This window comes from Panthera tigris, chromosome A2 (assembly GCF_018350195.1).
Source record: "Panthera tigris isolate Pti1 chromosome A2, P.tigris_Pti1_mat1.1, whole genome shotgun sequence".
Lineage (NCBI taxonomy): Eukaryota > Metazoa > Chordata > Mammalia > Carnivora > Felidae > Panthera > Panthera tigris.
The window spans coordinates 154,691,220-154,711,735 of NC_056661.1; the positions used below are offsets into that span (position 1 = coordinate 154,691,220).

Consider the following 20,516-nt stretch of genomic DNA (forward strand, 5'->3'; position numbering starts at 1 on the left):
ATTCATTACTGGTAGGAATATAACCTGGGTGCAGCCACTTTGGAAAACAGCTTGGCAGTGCCTCAAAATATTAAGCATATACTTATAAAATCCAGCAGTTTCACTCATAGGTATTCAGCCAAGAGAAATCCAAAATTCATGTCTACACAAAAGCTTGTGCGTGAATATTCATGGAAACATTGTTCCTAATAGTCAAGAAATGGAAACAACTCAAATGTCCATCATCATATGAATGGATAAAAAAAATGTGGCATTATACATACATACACACACAGACACACAGACACACAGACACACAGACACACACACACGCACACACATATACTCATACAGTGGAATATTATTCAGCTGTAAAAAGGAAAGAAGTAGTGATACATGTTATAACATAGATGAAACTTGGAAACGTGCTAAGGAGAGAAGCCTGTCACAATACTAATTATATGATTTCACTTATACGAAAGGCCCCAAATAGTCAAATCTATAGAGGTAGAAATTAGGTTAGAGGTTTCTAGGGGCTGGAGGATAGAGCTAATGGGTAGTGACTGCTATGGAGACAGGGTTTCTTTTGGGGTCAAGAAAACTGTTCTAAAATTAGTGGTGATAATTGTTTAACTCTGTGAATATATGCAAAACCACTGAATTATATACCTAAAGTCATATTAAAGCAATTACAGATATAATGGTTGGAAAGAAGAAATAAACCTGCCATTATGTTCTTTCCTTTTTTATTTGAGTATAATTGATGCACAATGTTACATTAGTTTCAGGTGTACAACTTAGTGATTTGACAGGCTTATACATCATACTATTAAGACTGTCATTATTTTAAGAAGATATGATTATGTACGTAGAAAATCCCAATAATCTAAAAAACATTAGGAAATAAGTTAACTTAGAAAGGTAGATAGTTGTATATAAGGTTAATACACAAAAGCTAATGTGTTTCTATATGGTAGTATGAAACCATTAGTAAACATGAGCTTTTAAAAGATTGTTTTTCACAGTCTCTAGTATTCTGTAAAATTTTGAGAAAGCCATAGATAATGTAAGCTTTATGGTGCAAGTTAGTTTTGGATTTTCAGTTTTGGTTGCATAAGAGATATCCCAATGCTCAGGTCCTGCCCAAGACCAATAAATTAGAATCTCTGAGATAGGACCTAAGCATTATGTCTTGTAAGTCTCCCCTGGCAGTTCCAATGTGCAGCAAAGGTTAAAGAGCATTAAAAGCACTGAAGTTTTCCTGATGTGTAATCAATTTAATTAACAGTATCATGTTGAGATGAACTTATATTGAATATAGGGTAAAAGATGACTATAGAACAAGAAACAGACTCAACTCTAGAGAACAAACTGATGGTTACCAGAGGGGAGGTGGGTGGGGGATGGGTGACCTAGGTGATGGGGATTGAGGAGGGCACTTGTGATGAGCCCTGGGTGTCATATGTAAGTGTTGAGTCACCATATCCTACCCCTGAAACTAATATTACCCTGTCTGTTACCTCACTGGAATTTAAATTAAAACTTTAAGAAAAAGATAGGTGTCAACAGTTCAGGCTTTCTTTCCTTTAATGAGGTTTTGTAATTCAGCACCCTGGGTATTTCTACGGAACTAGAAAAAGAGTTGGAGGAACGGCTGGTGTTTGATTTGATGAGCCCCAAAGCCCCTAGCTTTGTACCAGCTGGCTTTGGGTCTTCCCAGGGTTCCTGTGGGAGCACTTGCCAGCCACATCATTACTTCTGAGATTCATGTTCTAGATGTCCCTGGAGAGCTCTCACACCCTTTGCCTTTCCTTTGCGTTTTTGTCCTCAGCATCATGTGGGTACACTCAGACGCAGGACCCACCTTCTGTCACACTTTATTATTACACCTCGCCATAAACACATCCCCCTGCCACTCCCTCACCCCGATTATGGCATTCTTACTACCATAGAATGTTAGTCATGATGTCTCTAGGAATGGAGACGCCACCTCCCACAACACCTTCCAATCCATTTACTGCTTTCCTGGCATTCCCAAGGATTCTTAATTTTTTTAATGTTTATTTATTTTTGAGAGAGACAGACAGAGCATGAGCAGGGGAGAGGCAGAGAGAGGGAGACACAGAATCCGAAGCAGGTTCCAGGCTCGGAGCTGTCAGCACAGAGCCTGACATGGGGCTCGAACTCACAAACTGTGAGATCATGACCTGGGCCTAAGTTCGGAGGCTTAACCAACTCAGCCACCCAGGTGCATCCACCCCCCCCCCCCCCCCCAGGAGTCTCAGAACATGCTCAGGTTTGGGGTCATCTTTGCCAAGTGAATCTCCGTTCTTCCTCTAAGATGTTATCCCATGGGGTGCCTGGTGGCTCAGTCCACTGAGAACCCGACTCTTGATTTCAGTTCATGTCATGATCTCACAGTTTGTGAGATTGAGCCCTGTGTGGAGCTCAGTACTGACACTGAGGAGCCTGCTTGGGATTCTGTCTCCTCTCTCTCTGCCCCTCCCCCATGTGCTCTCTTTCTCTCAAAATAAACTTAAAAAAATGTTATCTCAGTACTCCCAAATTCGTTTTATTTTTTACCATAGCACTTATCTGACAATAAAATTTTAAATTTCTTTAACTGCCTGTATCCTTTTTTTTTTATTTAAAAAAATTTTTTTTTTTTAACGTTTATTTATTTTTGAGACAGAGAGAGACAGAGCATGAACAGGGGAGGGGCAGAGAGAGAGGGAGACACAGAATCGGAAGCAGGCTCCAGGCTCTGAGCTGTCAGCACAGAGCCCGACGCGGGGCTCAAACTCACGGACCGTGAGATCATGACCTGAGCTGAAGCTGGACGCTTAACCGACTGAGCCACCCAGGTGCCCCAACTGCCTGTATCCTTAAGATAGAATGTATACTCCATGAGGACAGGGATCTTTTTGTTTGTTTTCCTCCTGTCCCTCAGTGTTAAGATTAGTGTTCAGCGAATAGCTATGGGCACAAAAATGGAACCATAACATCTATTCTATGTTATAAACTGAACTTTATACTTAAAGTTTTCTTGCCATTACATATTCTTCTACAAAACCATTTTCCTGTTTTATTTTTACGTTTTTTTTTTATCTGAGTATAGTTGACACACATTGGTACATTAGTTACAGGTGTGTGACATACTGTTTCAACTTCTCCACATGTTATGCTGTGCTCACCAGAAGTATAGTGACCATTTGTCACCATACAATGGTACTGCGATATCATTGAAATACCCTATGCTATGCCTCCTCCCCCATGACTTATTCATTCCATAACTAGAAGCTTGTATCTCCTACTCCCCTTCACCCATTTTGACCATCCCCCACCCCCTTTCCTCCAGCAAACTTCAGTTTGTTCTCTGTATTTATACGTCTGATTCTGCTCTTTCTACAATACCATTTTAAATGACCGGATATATTATTGTTTATGATTGCAATGCTTTTTATTTTTTTTATAAGCAACAGTCGATGGCTGGACATTTTTTAAAATGAAATTTATTGTCAAATTGGTTTCCATACAACACCCAGTGCTCATCCCAAAAGGTGCCCTCCTCAACGCCCATCACCCACTTTCCCCTCTCCCCCACCCCCCATCAACCCTCAGTTTGTTCTCAGTATTTAAGAGTCTCTTATGGTTTGCCTCCTTCCCTCTCTGTAACTTTTTTCCCCCTTTCCCCTCCCCCCTGGTCCTCTGCTGAGTTTCTCAGAATCCACATATGAGTGAAAACATATGGTACCTGTCCTTCTCTGCCTGACTTATTTCACTTAGCATAACACTTTCCAGTTCCATCCACGTTGCTACAAATGGCCAGATTTCATTCTTTCTCATTGCCAAGTAGTATTCCATTGTATATATAAACCACATCTTCTTTATCCATTCGTTGGTTGATGGACATTTAGGCTCTTTCCATAATTTGGCTATTGTTGAAAGTGCTGCCATAAACACTGGGGTACAAGTGCCCCTATGCATCAGCACTCCTCTCTCCCTTGGGTAAATTCCTAGCAGTGCTATTGCTGGGTCATAGGGTAGATCTATTTTTAATTTTTTGAGGAATCTCCACAGTGTTTTCCAGAGCAGCTGCACCAGTTTGCATTCCCACCAACAGTGCAAGAGGGTTTCCATTTCTCCACAGCCTCTTGGCTGGACATTTTTATTACCACCACCAATCACCCTGTTTTTTGCTCTTTATAGTGCTACAGCAAACATCTTTGAAAAACTGTAAAAGCAGAAGCCTAAAAGCAGTGAATAAGCATAATTATAAGGTTTCTCATATGCATTGTCAAATTTTCATAGAAGATGAATATTTACATGTACTTCCATCAGAGGTGGGGGTTCTAATTTTAAACAGGGTAGTCAGATAAGACTTTGCTGAGAAAATAACATTTAGCAAAAATTTTAGGAAGTAAGCCATGCATGCATCTGGGAAAAGTACAAAAATTTTGAGGCAAGTAAGTGTCTCACATGCTCAAAGAAGAGCTAGAAGGCTGGTGTGGCTGGAGGAGAGGTGGGAGATTAGATCAAAGGGGCTATGGGATTTTTAGGGTCCTTATAGACCACTGTGCAGACTTTGTCCTTTATTCTGAGATGGGGAGCCTTTGGAGGGTTTTTAGCAGAGGCAAGTGGTAAAACTTGGCTTACATTTTAAAAGATCACTTTGGAGGCTCCTGGGTGGCTCAGTCGGTTGAGCGTCTGGCTTTGGCTCAGATCATGATCTGAGTTCGAGCCCTGAGTCAGGCTCTGTGCTGACAGCTTGGAGCCTGGAGCCTGTTTCGGATTCTGTGTCTCCCTGTTTCTCTGCTCCTCCCCTGCTGGTGCTCTGTCTCTCTCTCTCTCTCTCTCAAAAATAAATAAATAAATAAGCACTAAAAAACATTTAAAAGATCTCTTTGGTCATTGTATTGAGAATAGGTTGAGTTTAATAAGGCAAAGGTAGCAGAAGGGAGATGAGTTAAGAGGATATTGCAATAATCTAGGCTTACCAGGGTGGTAGCAGTGGAGGCAGGGAAAAGTAATAAGATCGTGGAAATGTTTTGAAGTGGAACTGGCAAGATTTTCCTGTAGATTGAAAATGAGACAACAGAGAGGAATCAAAAGTGACTCCAGAATTTTTGGCCTGAGTAAATTGCAGGCTCATCAGATTGTCATCAGTTTATATGGGGAAGACTGTGGGTGGAGCAGGTCCATCTGCAATAAGACTTGGAGTTCAGTTGGACATATTAAGTTTGAGATATAGATTAGACATCAAAATGTAGCTGTTGAGTAGACAGCTGAGTATATGAGACTGACAGTCAAGGGCAAAGCCCAAGCTGGAGATACACATTTGGGCACTGTTAGATTATGTATGGTATAGATCACTAAGGAAGTAGGTGAGTATAGATAGAAGAAGTCCAAGGCTAAACTTGGGGAGCTGTGATGTTAGGATGTTGGAGAGATGTGGTGGAATCAGCACAGCAGACTGGTTCCTCCTTCAAAGCTATTTAACAAAATATGTAATTTGAAATGATATTGCCAATCACCTGTTGATATTCTAGTGCTGTCATTCTAGTTATACCTATCTTGGGATTAAATCTATCGCTTTCTGGAATATAGAAATAGAATATTATGAAGTGGTCCCCAGAGAAGCCTTAATTTTAGGTAGGAATCCTGAAGACTCTCTATCTACAGACCTCAAAGAATTTTTCACTGGGAGCTAAAATCAGAGATCATGGGAGAAGCCATAAAACTTCTTATGTTATCTAAATAGGAGCTTTTTGCCTTATGTGAGGAAAAAAGCAAGAGTAAGTATGTAGGAAACATCTGTGTATTTAGAAATGTAGTTATGGGAAAACATAAAGGAAATGGCACAGGCTTTGGAGTCAGTTGTATCAAGGTTTGTATCCTTGGTCTGCTGTTTATTAACTATATGGTCTTGGGAAAGTTACTAGCTGTGTTTTTTTCAGAAACCTCAAGTAAGTGGAGGAATATAAATTTGAAGAGTTACATGCAAAGAATGCATATCAAAATGTCTAACACAGTGCCTAATGTATAGTAGATGTTCAAACTATAATGGCTTATGTGCCTTTATTATTTTTATTAAGTTCATGCAAATGAACAGAGCAGATTTTGTTATGACACTCCAGGCTCCAGTGTGTTTCCAGGTTCCAGATGAGGCCATGGCCCTGATGATCTCTATAATGAGAAGTAGAGATCTAAGAAAGAAATGAGAATTGGGTGACCCTCAATGGCCCCTGTTTAAAACTATATTTTTATTTTGGAGTAAACTTGCCTCTGTCCAAGGCAGAATGCAATATAAAACCCTTTTGGGGACGTAGGGATTGAGATCAGTGAAATAACATTAGTGAAGTCCAGCTGGCACTTCCCTCAAGGGGAGAACACAGTACAACCTCGGATGTAGGAGTCAGGAGTGCAGGGAATAGTAGAGGGAAAGGGATCTGTGAAATGCAGCTTGGCACTCAGAGAAGTCTTGATGGTTCATAGTCTTGATAGTTCAGCCCCCAAACCCATGCTGCTGGTCACTGTGCTTGGATAACTCACTCTAATAATTGGGGCTGAAAAAATTGTTAGAAAAAACTTATACTGAGGAGTTGATTGAATAGTGATCAATATGATTTGTTTTTGTGTAAGTCATAGACAATGGGCGAAGAGGAAATATCTTGCCTGGAATATGGTTGCTCTTGCCTTCAACACTTGAAGACTTGACTTCAGCTTGAGGAATTTTTTTTGTTAAAGGTTTATTTGTAAACCTTTTAATTTTTTTTTTTACCGTTTATTTATTTTTCAGAGAGAAAGAGAGAGAGAGAGAGAGAGAGAGAGAGAGAGAGAGAGAGAGAGAGAATGTGAGCAGGGGAGGGGGGGAGGGGCAGAGAGAGAGGGAGACACAGAATGGGAAGCAGGCTCCAGGCTCTGAGCTGTCAGCACAGAGCCCCACGCGGGGCTCGAACTCACGAGCTGTGAGATGGTGACCTGAGCTGAAGTTGGACACTTAACCGACTGAGCCACCCAGGTGCCCCAAGGAATTTTTTTTAATGGCTCTAACTTTGTTAAGTCTGGGTCTTGACCAGGTTGCCAACTTAAAATACAGAGAGCACTGGGCTTTTTTTTTTTTTTTTTAACATTTTCTTCTGATATTTCTTTTACTCATATTTGCATTTCACAGAGTCAAGTGGCAGAAGATATATTTAGAAATATTTTGGGAGTATATGGGTAGGGTGGGTAGGAGGTCTCAAGGAGGTTTGGATGCCATTCTGATGGGTTTAGAGTTTATTTCAGGACAATTGGGAACAATTGAAGGTTTTTACCTCCCAATATAGAAACCAGTTCTTTTATTCTATTTTTTAAATGTTTATTTATTTATCAGAGAGAGATTAGGGGTGGGGAGAAGGGCTGAGAGAGAGAGAGGGAGAGAGAAAATCCCAAGCAGGCTCCTCAGTGTCAACACAGAGCCCAATGTGGGGGTTAATCTCATGAACCAGGAAATCATGACCTGAGCTATAATCAAGAGTTAGATGCTTAACCAGCTGAGCACCCCAGAAAGAAGTTCTTCTAGAGACTGTTTTAAAGGTTGTATTGGTTTTCTATGGCTCCTATAACAAATTATCAGAAACAGCTTAAACAACACAAATTTCTTATGTTACAATACTGTAGGTCAGAAGTTTGACCAGTTTTAATGGGCTAAAATCAAAGTGTTGTCAAGGTTGTGCTTCTTGTTAGAGAGAATCCATTTCCTTGCCTATTTTGGTTGTTGTTAGAATTCAGTTCCTTGCAATTGTAGTACTAAAGTTCCCATTTCTTTGCTAGCTGGAAGCTGAGGTTCGCTCTCAGTTTCTAGAGACTGCTTACATTTCTTGCCTTGTAGCCCCCTTCTTCCATTTTCAAAACCTGCAATGGCAGCTCAGGTCTTTCTCATGCTTTGAATCTCTGCTGCCTTTCTGTTGTCACATCTCTTTGCCCAAATATTCTCTCTTCTTCTTCTATTTTTAACAGCCCATATGATTGCACTGGCCCCACCCACATAATCCAGGATAATCTCCCCATCCTCAAGTCCATAAGCATAATCACAGCTGCAAAACTGACTTTTTCATGGAAAAAAAACCATATTTATGGGTTCTGGGGATTAGGGTGTGGACATCTTTGGGGAGCCATTATTCTGCCTAACACCAAGGTCTTTAATGTATAGATTGTGTTTTAAATTTAGGGAATAGGAAATATTATCCAAGGGTAGTGTGTGGTTGTTTCCTCAGTCTACATCTGTTGGAAGATTACCTATCCTTGTTCTGTATTCCCCAGTCTCTTGGATATCCAGAATTCCCTGATCATTTCCAGATTTGGGGCCCCGGAGTTCTCAGTTTTCAAGTTCTTTACCATGTCTTCAACCAGAGGACTGGTACCTGCTTTCTTGACCTTATTAATCCCATGGTCTGTGTGTAGCTAAGCCCAATTTCTGCTCTTCCTTCACCTCCTCTCAGCCATTTCTGCTTCTGGAATCTTCCACTGCCCTGAGATTATACTCTTCTTGGATCTAGATGACTTCTTCACCCTGTTCTGGAGCTGCCAGGCTTCCTGTTGGACTTGATTTATGGCAGTGACCCTGTCCTGAAGTTCTCTTTGTTAGCCTCTTATGCATCCGCTAACTCTCTCCCTGTAGCATGCTGCAGTCAGTGTAGCAGTGAGAGGGAGCATGGCCATTCTTAGGAGAGATTATTCCAGTACCCAGGATTTTAGCCACAAGTGAAAGCTTCAAGCTCTTTGAATGATAAGAGAAGTAGCAGAAAAATAGAAGCCAAAATCTGTTGTGATGCCATAGACTCCCCTATAATTTTGAGGCTGAGAGCATGGGATTGAGAAACGATATTTGGAGGTTCTGTTCTAGGCTCTGATGTCTGTCAGCTTTGGATAATGTTAAGTACTCTCTTTTAGTCTCATTTTTCTCATTTGTAAAGTGAGGATAAAAGATAATAACCTCAGAGGATTGTTGTGAGCATTAAACGAGATAATGGGTGTAACCCTACTACTGTGTGATGAGTGCTCACGTCATGTTTTGTCCTTGGTTCTTCACATCATTATGGGATATGGGCAGAGACACAACCAAGAAAACATAGGCTACTGGTGTAATGCATTTCTGTTTGGAGATTTTTATTTTGCGTTTGGAGAAAATAGTGGCCTGTGTAGTCAATGACTAGAGCCAGTGGGATACAGAGAGAGTAGAAGGGTGTCATTTATCTTTAGTGATGTTCTCGATCCAGGAGGTATATTTGTGAACATTGGTGTAGATTCCGACATCCCCTCCCATGAAGTGTCCGACCTCGATTCCCTGGAGCTTGTTTTTGCAGATGACAATAGCGACGGCCACCTCCTACCAGAGATCATGCAGAGGGAGAGAGACAAGAGAGATATGATCGGATCTTCTCACAGGAGCCCTCTAGTCCCCCAGTTGGATGAGCCCTGCCTAGAGGTAGGCTCATGGGTTATGAAAACAGCACCGAATTGGGAGATAGGAAGCTGGAGTCATTTATCTAGCTTTGTTGTAACTAGCCTTGTTTCATCTTGAGAAAGTCAGAGAAAAACCTCTCTAGAACTCACATGTAAAATGAGTCAAACCCCATTTATTTGGACTGGTGAAGCGAGTTTCCCTTGTGAAAAGTTTGAATTCTTTTTTAAAGCAATGCCTGTTTTTTCTTGCAGCTATGAGAGTAATAAATCTAGCAAAGTGTTATTAACTAGAGGGATTGCATGCCACACTTTAATGGATAAAGGCATCTGTAAGGAGGGCCTGGTTCAGCCTTATCAAATTCTCAAAAGATTGCGAGAGGATGAGGGCTTTCTAATTTTCTAATCGCTGTCACGATTAAACTAGACACATACAAGCAAATGAATGTTGAATATAGAGAAAAGATTACCCCAAAAATTCGGCTGAACACTTTCACAAATTTCACACATAAGGAGTTCCTGTGGCTTTTTCCTTGTTCAGTTTTCTGGCACTCTTTATCAGACATCACAGGAGCCTCCAGGTTCTGCCTTAAATCAGGATGCCTGCCTGAGGGAAGACAGGATAAAAAAGGTTGACTGCTCGCAATTGTTATTTAGACTCTCCAGTCACCGCCCTGTGTTTCAACTGGTGTTTTGTGTGTATGTCTGAAGAAAAAAGGGCTGAGAAAGGGCAAGGATCTTGTGCATGGTTATGAGAGTTAATCTAGAGGATTGAAAAATAGCCTGCATGTCTCTTTTAAGAAGTGGTTTTCTTTCCATCGTATCTAGTTTTGGAGGAATATGGGGTGACCTGACTCAAGTCCTCAGAGATGTCCCCTACGTGCAAAATGAGCCTGGATGCAAGGGAGGAAAACAGCGTCTCTGATGTGAACCATGTGTCTGGCACTCAGGAATAGTGTGGCCTGTGTGCAGAGTCCAATGGCCTGGTGGCCTCGGCTGCTGGAGCCTGCAGGAGGTAGCTCTGTGTCATCGTGTCATCACTGGGTTGGGAGGAGCTTTAGACTTCCGGATGAGTCTCTTTTTGCTAGCACCCTCATGGTCTCCATCCATTCTCCTCTCTTCTCTTCTCAGCTCTGTGGACATGGGTGACTGATGACCCTGATTTGCTGTGGAAGGTACACTCACCATTGTTATCTTGGCTCCAGTCCAAACCTGAGAGCAGACAGACAGTGCCTGGCCGGACATTGCTGGTGGCGAGGGAAAGTGGCTGGACTTTGTTGTTGAGGTTGGCAGGCTTAGCCAGCTTAATGAGCATGAGGTCATCCTGGGGGGCGCTATGGCTGTAGTTCCAGTAGCGGATAATCTGAATGGGGTTAATTGTCTGCTCTGTGCCATCTCTGACTCTGATCCTGAAATTTCCCAGCATCACTTTCAGGTTTCTGGAGGGAGAAGGAGGTGGGAGTAATCACCGTCACCATCACCACCACCACCACCACCACCACCACCATCACCATCATCATCAAAGATATTAAATGTTATAATGTGTCAGGTACTATGCCAGTTGCTCGGTCTGGATTCTGGATTACCTCATTTACTACTTACAACAAAACTATGAAGTGGATTCTATCTTTAATCCATTTAACAGATGATGGAACCACATAGCAGTAATTCCCCCATGGTCACACAGTAGGTGGTGGAGCCTTAACCACTGTGTTTTCATGTAGCATCCTTAATGTAGTAGAGAGGAAAATCACGCATGGCATAGAAATAATATTTTCCCTCCACTCCAGCTCCAGCTTCTCCAACTGAGCATTTCCATTCTGGTGGAGGTAAGACAATGGCATGACCTGAGTGGTGGAGATCTGTTGGTTTCATTAGAACCATTCACAACCCTGCTTCATCCTGCTCTCTGCCTTTGGAAGGTGTTACATATGGATTAAGCCAATGGGTTCTCCTGTCCTCTGCTCTCTGATTGGGTTTTGGTTGATAGCAAGCACCAGGAAGTAGTTAGAGGAGAAGGGTGAGGTTCGAGTATTTATCCTCCAAGCTCCCTTCCTGCAGGGCTGCCCCAGCTTCTATCAGGCAATCCCTGTACACAGGGCTTCCTCTCTTCCTTTCTCTCTCCTCCCACCCTCCCCTGCTCCCCTCCCCTTTGAACCAACCTCTCCTCTTGCCCCTTTAGGTCTAGGGGGAGTAACTGTACCCTTCTAATACTAATCCTGGGGGCACTGAACTCTTCTTTGTGCTTCCCCTATAACTTGTCCGTACCTTTGTCGTTAGTCATTTTTAAAAATTTTCCTCAATTTTCCCAATTTGAGTGTACCCTCAGTTACTTGCTGGTCCCTTAATTGATAAAACACATTCATCTCATCAGTAAAAAACTTGAAACAAACTGATGGGAGACTGAGGAGGCACAGTGTATGGAGCAGGTTTCCTTCCCAGCAGCAGTAGTGACATTTGGAGCTGGGTAATTGTTGAGGGGGGCACATTGTAGAATGTTTAGTAGCATCCTTGCCATGGGCCCTATTCTCTAGATAGATGCCAGTAGCACAGCACCCCTCAGCCCACTGTGACAACCAAAAATATCTTCACTTTGCCAAATGTACCCTGGAAGGAAAAGTTGCCTCCCGTTGAGAACCACTCATGTAGAATGAATCAGTCTATTTCAGGGGGTGGGAGTGAGGGTTCCCAACACTCACGGTAAGTAGCAGTGAGCTGGGGCCAGCACCCAGTTGTTTTTGATGAGGACACCCACACAGGGGTTGAAGTGCGACTTGAGGTATACCAAGTAGGGAGCATGGTCGTCTTTCTGCACAGATGCGTGAGTAGAGAAAACTGTCCCTGAGAAAATAATTAGTATTCTTAACATATAAAACATTCTTAATATAGAAGACATATCTTAGGACAAATAAGACAGTTAACAGTTTCCTAGTTGAAAGGAACATGGATAGTTTTCTTTCTTTTTCTTTTTCTCTCTTTCTTTCTTTCTTTCTTTCTTTCTCTCTCTCTCTCTCTCTTTCTTTCTTTCTTTCTTTCTTTCTTTCTTTCTTTCTTTCTTTCTTTCTTTCTTTCTTTCTTATTATTTTAATGTCTATTTCATTTTTGAGAGAGAGAGAGCCAGAGTATGAGCAGGGAGGGGGAGAGAGGGAGACAGAATCTGAAGCAGGCTCCAGGCTCTGAACTGTTAGCCCAGAGCCCAAGATGGGGTTCGAACTCATGAACCGTGAGATCATGACCTGAGCCAAAGTCAGATGCTTAGCTGACTGAGCCACCCAGGTGCCCCTAGAATATGGATAATTTTAAAGAAATAATTGATTGGCCAGGAAATATGAAAATGTTTGACCGTCTTTTTCTAATAAAATGTAAATTAAAATGACATACCATTTTATTTGATACTTATAATATTAATTTTTGGTTTAATGTTGATAATATTGAATCTAAGAAAGTACAATGAAGAGACTCTTTTACTACATGTAGCAACGTGAATTGATTCTGTCTTTTTGAAAAGCAATTTAGAAATAGGCATCAAAAGTGTAAATAGTTCATCACTTGTGACCTAATAGTTCCAACCCTAAGAATCTATCCTAAAATAATCAGATATAGACAAAGATTATGAATGTGTGCTCATTTTAACACTATTTATAATAGGTAAACACTGGAAATATAAGTTTCCAATATAGTAATGTAGGGCATTTGAAATAAAAGTACATCAATATATGGAAATATTAAAATTGTATTTATAAAGAATATTAAACAGCAAAGGAAATATTAATAACCTTTATTTAAGTTAAAAATGATAATGAAATGTATATTAATCTAGTAATCCAGTTGTCTAAAAACAAGCAAAGAAACAAAAAGATAAACCATTTGAATGACAAATAAATAAATGAAGCCTGAGAGTAAGTTGGAGTGTTAGCATGTGTTGACTGTGAGGTGAGATTATGAAGTGTTTATTTTTTTCCTACTTTTTAATATTTCTAAGTTTTTAATATTAACATGTAATATTTAAAAAATGAATTATTAAAGAAAAACACTTAAGAAAGGGAGGAAGGCTGCTTGTAGTATCAGAAATAAAGTACTGTTCTTACCTCGGCTGCCCTTGGTTCTTCCATTTATCCTTCCCAAGTCTTGGCCTCCACCTCCCCACACCCTTTTATGATCACATAGTTAAAAATCCCAAGGGAAAAAGGACAGGAGGCATTGAGGCATTGAGCTCTTGTTCTAAGTGCTTTACATGGATTTATTTAACACTTTCACAACATCTCTATGATGTAGTTAGTAATATCCCCATTTTGATTGAAGAAACTAAAGCATGGGTAGATTGACTTGTCTGTGCACACACGGCTAATAGTGATGCAACATAGACGGTCTGGAGGTGGTGGGAGATGCCTCACCAGCAAATTCTGCCATCAGAAGGACTCATGGAAGTCAGAGAGTACAGGGGGTAGAGCCCTTGCATTTGATCTTTTGTTTCTACCTTCTCCACTCCCTGCTTTCTGAGTCTCTAAGCTTCTGGAATAGGGGGGATATCAGACTTCGGAATGTGTTCTTTGTCCCTGTGACCACACTGGGACTTGCCCAGTGGGTGATGAAGCCCACATTTTAGAATCACCAGTGGGGAATGCTCACTGTCGAGCACTCTCCAAGGCAAGTGAGCACCATCACCCGTCCCATAGCTTAGCACTGGAAGGGTGAGCTCAGCCTCATGGGAGCCTATGGGTGTGGTCTGGGACAGGAGATACCTACTTCTGTCCATGACCGCTTTTCTTGGACTCTTCTTTTGTACCCTCTACACACCCCAATCTGCCTTCCTCCAGCCTGCATTAACCTGTGCCTTATAGGACAGAGTAGAAGCTCATGGATACATACCAGCAAGGACACCCAAATAAAAGATAAATTTCATAGCAGTCCAGATCTTTCCCCGTGAGATGCAGAAGATCAGCAGAGTATGGAACTCTCAGGAATACCTGGTAGAATCAATGGCTATGGTTAGGCGTGGGGACCCAAAATAGGATGGGAAAGCAGATCTGGACATAAATGGGGGGAGGGAAGAAGGCTCCAGGTAGACAGATGAAGGTCCTTCTGCTCCAGGGAGGCTGGGGGATGGGAGACTGTGCCTCTCTTGGGTCTTTCAAAGAAGGAAAAAGAAGCCTTGTTCCTTAGACTTCCAGATCCAGGTTCCTCTCCCTGCTATGCCTCAAAGCCCATCTGCCCAAGTCAGCTGTCTATGGGAAAGGGACTCTGGCTCAGGACTCATCTTCCTCAGGGAGTTTCTGAGGCCAGGGCTGTGGGGGACAAGATGCTCTACCTTAGCTCAGGTAGACAGTGTCCCCAGGTTTGCTCTGAGAACCCTAATAGTTACTTATACTTTCCCTTAGCCCCTCCCATCTTTATTACACTGGCTTCACCTTTCCCTGTGACCACTGTTTCATCACTCAGTCATCATCACCACCAGGTCTGGTGGTCCTGATCACCAGCTTTGAGCCAAGGAAATGTGGAAATGAAAAGCACTCATAGAACAGTTATTTTGACAGTTGGAGAATGGTTTACATTCTGGATTATATTAAATTTAGGATCTTCTGTGTTTTGGTGACAGTTCACAAGGCAGGACCTGTTGGTGCTTTTTACCTAATGAAAAGATTTCTCCGGCAATGATAAATGGCTAGGGTCATCCTCGGCTAATTTGGAGACACTCTAACAAGAACAGTTTCACTATTAGCTAACATTCATTGAACACTTACCGAATCCGAGGCACTGAGCTACATTCTTTACTTCTTTATGGACATTGTCCATGGGGATTTTGTATCAGGTCAGTCTGAGATTTGTAAAATTACTATACTTTGTGCCACTCTAATCCTTCAGGGTTTCTTAAACCCATAATCTCATTCCAGTGGCACAACAACCTGCAAAGAGGAGACAGGGCTGGGGTGGTTTTTTTCTTGATCTGTAGGTGGCCAAACTGAAACAGAATTTAAGTCATTTTCTCAAAGTCACACATGATTGGAAAGATAGAAGTAGAATCCTGATCTCCTTATTGGGTACACACAGCTTTTCAACTATATCCTCCAGGCTTTGGCTAATCAACTAGCATTCCTAGACCTCGAAAGGTCCATTCCATCACACAAGTTCCCTGAGAATAGGGCTTCGTTATGAAATATGCTTGAGGTTCAAAGATAGGATGGAGCTATGGAAGGTTTTCTGTTGGTGAGGGTAGGCGTAGTTAGCACAGGTGAAAAGTTGAGAAAGAGATATTCTTTACTCTGAAGTTGTTTGTCCTAGATTTTTTGCAAAGTTTATGGACCAGGAAGGGAGTTTGGGTCCTTTCCAAAAACAACAGATTTTCTGGAGGAGGCTGTTACTGGGGACAGCTACCGGTCTATGAGTCTCAAATTAGTATCTCCAGCCCAGACCACCTGTCCCACAGATACAACTGCCTCCTGGAAACCTTTTTTTTTTTTTTTTTTTGCATCTGCTTTAGCTCCCTGAGATCTTGAGGTTTAGCATGTCAAAATTTAACCCTTCATGCCTCCAGCCTTTTAAATGCATTCTTTGCCTGTTTTTCTTATTTTAGGAGACAACTCTGCCTTCCATTTGTTTGATTTCTCTCTCTTTCTGACCACTCAACCTCAAACCATCCTACTTCCAGATGTCTCTTAAATCCATCCTTATCTTTCTATCCTCACCGCTGTCATCCTGATCTAGGCCATAATCTTGTTGTGCTTGAACTCCTGTATATGCCCATCTAGTGTTGCTCAACTTGGCCTTCTCTTTTGTACTCAGAATTGTTTTTTCCCCTTGAAATGCAGATGAGATCATGCCAGTCTCCTTTTAAAAACTCTTCAGTAGTTCCCTGCTGCCAGTAGCGTAATCCCCCAGCATGCTTTAGGGGCCTCCCTTGATCCTCATCCCATTTTGTCCTCTTCAGTCCTCTCTGCTCAGCTTCTCTCTGCCTCCCCTCTCCCACCCCCCTACCCCACACACTTTTCTCCAGGCCTACCAAACCACTTTCAATTGCAGGTTTTCTTGTTTCAATACTAATACCTTTTTAACATTAGCCTTTGAATGCTCTCTGCAGTTTGCTAATCCCATTTATTTTTTCCTTTTTTGTTTTAGGATACTGATATCTGATATGGACATTGTTCTTTAAGCTTCTTTTTGAAAAAATAATTTTAGAATTCTGTGGAGGGATGGATGGGTGTGTGTGTGTGAGATATTAAATATTTCCTCATATGTTCGTAATTTTTTGTTATGAAGTTCCTTATTGGTATTATCACAGATTCTGTGTACACATGGGGACATATCTGTCCATAGCCTCATTCCACAAACCATCAGGTTTATAGAGACTCTAATTGTAGTGTTGCATTTTGCCATCTGACTGATTTTCTCTTTAGGTAATATTCTTCTTATATTCTGCCATCAAAAATCAATTTGAAAAAGGCAGCTACAGAGAAAGGAGAGAATGAGAGAGAGAGACAGCGAGTGAGAGAGAGAGAAAGAGAGAGAGAGCTGCAACCAGGAGGGCAGTGTAATAACAGATTTTGAGATCTGACAAGAACCACTTGTGTTGGTATTGATTGGGAATTTTTATTCAAATGGTGTCTGTGGTTGTGAGACAAGACCTGTGCAAGTCAAGCAGTTCTGAGGAGGGGTGGTCTGGGCATCACCTGCATAGAGGGGAGGGGGTCAATGTCACACAGAAGGGTGGGACTCAGCTCTGCTTCATCAGAGTGGCCCGGAAAGGAAAGGGGTCAATGGGACATGTAGAAGGAGGGATGCTAGTCACACATTGTGGGGAAGGGACCAGTGGAAAGAACTGAGAGGCCAGGGGAGAAACTTGGGATGAATTTGAACTCCACAGAAGGTCTGCTTGACACCTGCTTTGGAATTCTTTTCCCTAGATGAGGTGGATAAAGCTCAGATCCCTGCTCATCTTCCCATAGGGCTGGCCTCGTCAGACTGAGGTTTCCGTGCCTACTGACAGAGGTGGGCGGCTGCGACTGATGAACCCGCTTTCACACTGAGGGTCCAGAGTGGAAGGATATGCCCCTAGATGATAGACTTCTGTAGAATCCATATCCTCGGATCTCCTGCCTGCACCTTCTTCACCTGCTGTTCAGAATCCCCAAGCAGGGCATAAGTTCTGTCCCTGTCTTGTGCCTGTTAGTTTCCATCCATATCCTCAGCGCAGGATTCAGACATCAGCATGAATCGTATCCTGTTAACCTTGCTGATGGTGACTGGTGAGTGACCTAAGGGATCTCTTTGTCATGGTTATTAGGATGCTGTCGTCTAATAGGACGCTGTCTGGGGGTGAGGCTATGGAGCTGTGTCGGGGAGGAGAGCTGGAGGGTCAAGGGCATGCAAATTTGGGAGGAGGAGGATACATTACTCCTTTTCTGTACAGTCTCAGTCATTTGTAGGACCTAAGTAAAACTTTTTATTTTGGGATTCAAATCTCCTCTCAATGTATGATAAAGTTCTTGGGCTAAAACATGGAGGCAATCCGGAAAGGAAGGTGGAGATAGGAGCCTGGAAGGGTGTATAGGAACTTATAAAACACGTAGGAAACAAAGCAGCAGGTATTCTGCTGTAGGGTTCAAAAGGAAAATGTCACTTTTGCCCTTTGTGGTTTAAATGTAATGTGCAATGATAATAATAATAATCACCATCACTGCCGCCACCATAAAAACATATACCTATATAGTGCTTATATAATAGACACCGCTGTTTACGTGTTAACTCATTAAATTCTTTTTTTAAGTTTATTTATTTATTTTTGAGAGAGAAAGAGAGAGTGCTAGTGCACATGCTTGTGCAGGGGAGCACAGGAGGCAGGGAGGGGCCGAGAGAAAGGGAGAGAGAGAATCCCAGGAGCCCCACAGGGGGCTCAAACCCACGAACCCCTGATATCATGACCTGAGCCGAAATCAAGAGTTAGTTGCTGAGCCGAGTGAGCCACCCAGGTGCCTCTAACCCATTTAATTCTTAAAACAACTTTGTGCCATAAGTATTATTGCTGTCTTTTTTTTTTTTTTTTTTTTTGATGAGGAAACCAAGGCACAGAGTAATTATGACATGCCCATAATGAAGTTGCTATGACTCTGTAATTAGGCATTTATACTCTTTTACCTAGTTAGGGACAGATACCCTAACATCTCTGAACCTCAGTTTCTGTATGTGCAACATGAGAAAAATATGTATCTTTTAACGACATGCCGTGATTCCTATACCTATGTTAGACTGAGTGGAGTTAACCAAGTTAATTGGGTAGGGACTGGGTAGGTCGTTTTAGATAGAGGAGCCAGTAAGTGTGAAGGTCATGAGGTGTGACATGTTTAACTAAAAGCCCATCTGTGTGGTTGGAGCACAGAGGAAGGAAGTAGATTAAGAATCATATAGTAGAGGGTCTTTTAGCCTTAATTTTAGAAATGATCCTGAGTATAATAGGAATCCTTTAAAGAGTTTTAAATATGAGAGTTATATTACCACATTTATGATTGTAAAATAATCATGTGACTTCAGTAGGAGAATGGATTTGAGTAGAGATATGGGTTGTGGGTGGGAAAGATCTGGGGAGAAATTTAAGAGACTGTTGCAACTGTCAGGGCAACAGAGTAGACTAGGGTGGTGGCAGTGAGGATGTAAGAAAGTAAAAGGATTCCGGAGGTAACAAGGAGATAGAAGTTGTGATCAGTTGAATGTGAGGAATGAAGGGTAGGAAAAAGTAAAGGGTGTCATCCAGATTTCTGGTTGGGTGAATGGTGGTACAATTTACTGAAATAGGGAACACTGGAAAAGAAGGAGGCATTTGGGGAAGAAGACAAATTACATTTTTCACTTACTGAGTTCGAAGTGCTTTTGAGATATCAAATGGAGATGTCCACCTGAATCCAAGGGTCGGGAACTCACGACAGGAGTCTGAGCTGGGATACAGATTTGGGAATTTGGGAATTTTGAAAGGATTTGAATTCATAGGAATGAGTGAAAAAGATTACTTGAAAAGAATTTACAGAAAAGAAATGTGTAAAAGACAGAACTATGAAGAATTCCAGTTGCCTTTCTTGGTTTAAAATTTTTACTCTGAAATAATTATGCATTTATAGGAAGTTGCAAGAAATGTACAGAGGAGTCCCACGTGTCCTTCCTGTAGTTTCCACCATGGTAACATCTTGTGTAACTATGGCACGATAGCAAATCATGGGAGTAACATTGGTATGATCCACAGAGTTTATTCAGCTTTCCCCAGTTTTACCTGTGTGTGTGTGTGTGTGTGTGTGTGTGTGTGTGTGTGTGTATTTAAATCTGTTTAAATCTGTACAACTTCACATGTGTAGGTCTGTGCATCCACCACCATTTTCAGGACACAGAACAGTCCATCAGCAGAGCCTCCTTCCTATTGCCCTTCTACCCACACACCGTTTCATTCTCCCTCCTCCACACCGCCCCCCTTTCCTAACCCATGGCAACTACTAATGTGTTCTCCATTTCTGTAATTTTCTTGTTTCAAGAATATTATACAAATGGAATCATACAGTATGTTGTATTTAGGATTGGCTCTTTTCATTTAGCATAATCCCCTAGAGATTTGTCCAAGATGTGTGTATATTAACTATTAATTCTTTTTATTACTATTATTCTGTGGAATGGATGTACTCTGGTTTGCTTAATCATTCATCCATTGAAGGACATTTGGTTGTTTTCAGGTTTTAACTTTTAAGAATAAACCTGCTGCATTTTTGTGTGATAGTAAGTTTTTGTTTGTCTGGGATGTAAGTCCAAGAGTGCAGTTTCTGCCATATGGTAATTGTATGTTTAGTTTTATAGCATATTGTTTTTCAGGTTGGCTTCACCATTTTAGATTCTCACCAACAATGTATAAGTGACCTATTTTCTCTACCTCCATGCCAGCATTTGGTGTTGTCACCAAATTGCACTATTTTTCATACTAGCTGTTCTGTTAGATACATAGTAATACCTCATTGAAACTTTAATGTTTATTTTTCCTGTGACTGAGGATGTTGAATATCTCTTCATATGCCTGTTTACCTCATGGATATTTTCTTTAGTGAAGTGTTTTTTCTTGTCTTTTTCCT

The 20,516-nt window shown here is 41.6% G+C and overlaps 2 protein-coding genes across 8 annotated transcripts in view; one reads left to right on the forward strand and one right to left on the reverse strand.

The window, feature by feature from the left end:
• Window positions 1–9,105: 9,105 nt before the first annotated feature.
• The window catches only part of PRSS37 (serine protease 37), a 29,795-nt gene continuing 18,384 nt past the window's right edge, over window positions 9,106–20,516 (reverse strand). Inside the window, exons 1-6 of one of the 2 annotated variants that reach the window (XM_007090824.2) lie at window positions 14,732–14,801; window positions 14,293–14,390; window positions 12,123–12,264; window positions 10,609–10,862; window positions 9,894–10,030; window positions 9,106–9,349 (exon numbers count right to left, since the gene is read on the reverse strand). In XM_007090824.2, coding sequence (XP_007090886.1) covers window positions 9,209–9,349; window positions 9,894–10,030; window positions 10,609–10,862; window positions 12,123–12,264; window positions 14,293–14,326 — 708 coding nt within the window. In that variant the 5' untranslated portion in view covers window positions 14,327–14,390; window positions 14,732–14,801 and the 3' untranslated portion in view covers window positions 9,106–9,208. Of the gene's footprint in view, window positions 9,350–9,893; window positions 10,031–10,608; window positions 10,863–12,122; window positions 12,265–14,292; window positions 14,391–14,731; window positions 14,802–20,516 lie in introns of those variants that run through there. The other variant, XM_042973946.1, reaches the window with a different exon arrangement.
• LOC102968696 (olfactory receptor 9A4-like) overlaps window positions 17,131–20,516 on the forward strand; it is an 82,330-nt gene continuing 78,944 nt past the window's right edge. For 2 of the 6 annotated variants that reach the window (XR_006213366.1, XM_042973932.1), the window contains exon 1: window positions 17,153–17,663. Coding sequence is in view for 3 of the 6 variants with exons in the window: in XM_042973932.1 (XP_042829866.1) it covers window positions 17,627–17,663 (37 nt within the window). In the remaining 3 variants the exon portion in view is untranslated. Of the gene's footprint in view, window positions 17,664–20,516 lie in introns of all 6 variants that reach the window. The other 4 variants (XM_042973926.1, XR_006213368.1, XR_006213367.1 and 1 more) reach the window with 4 other exon arrangements.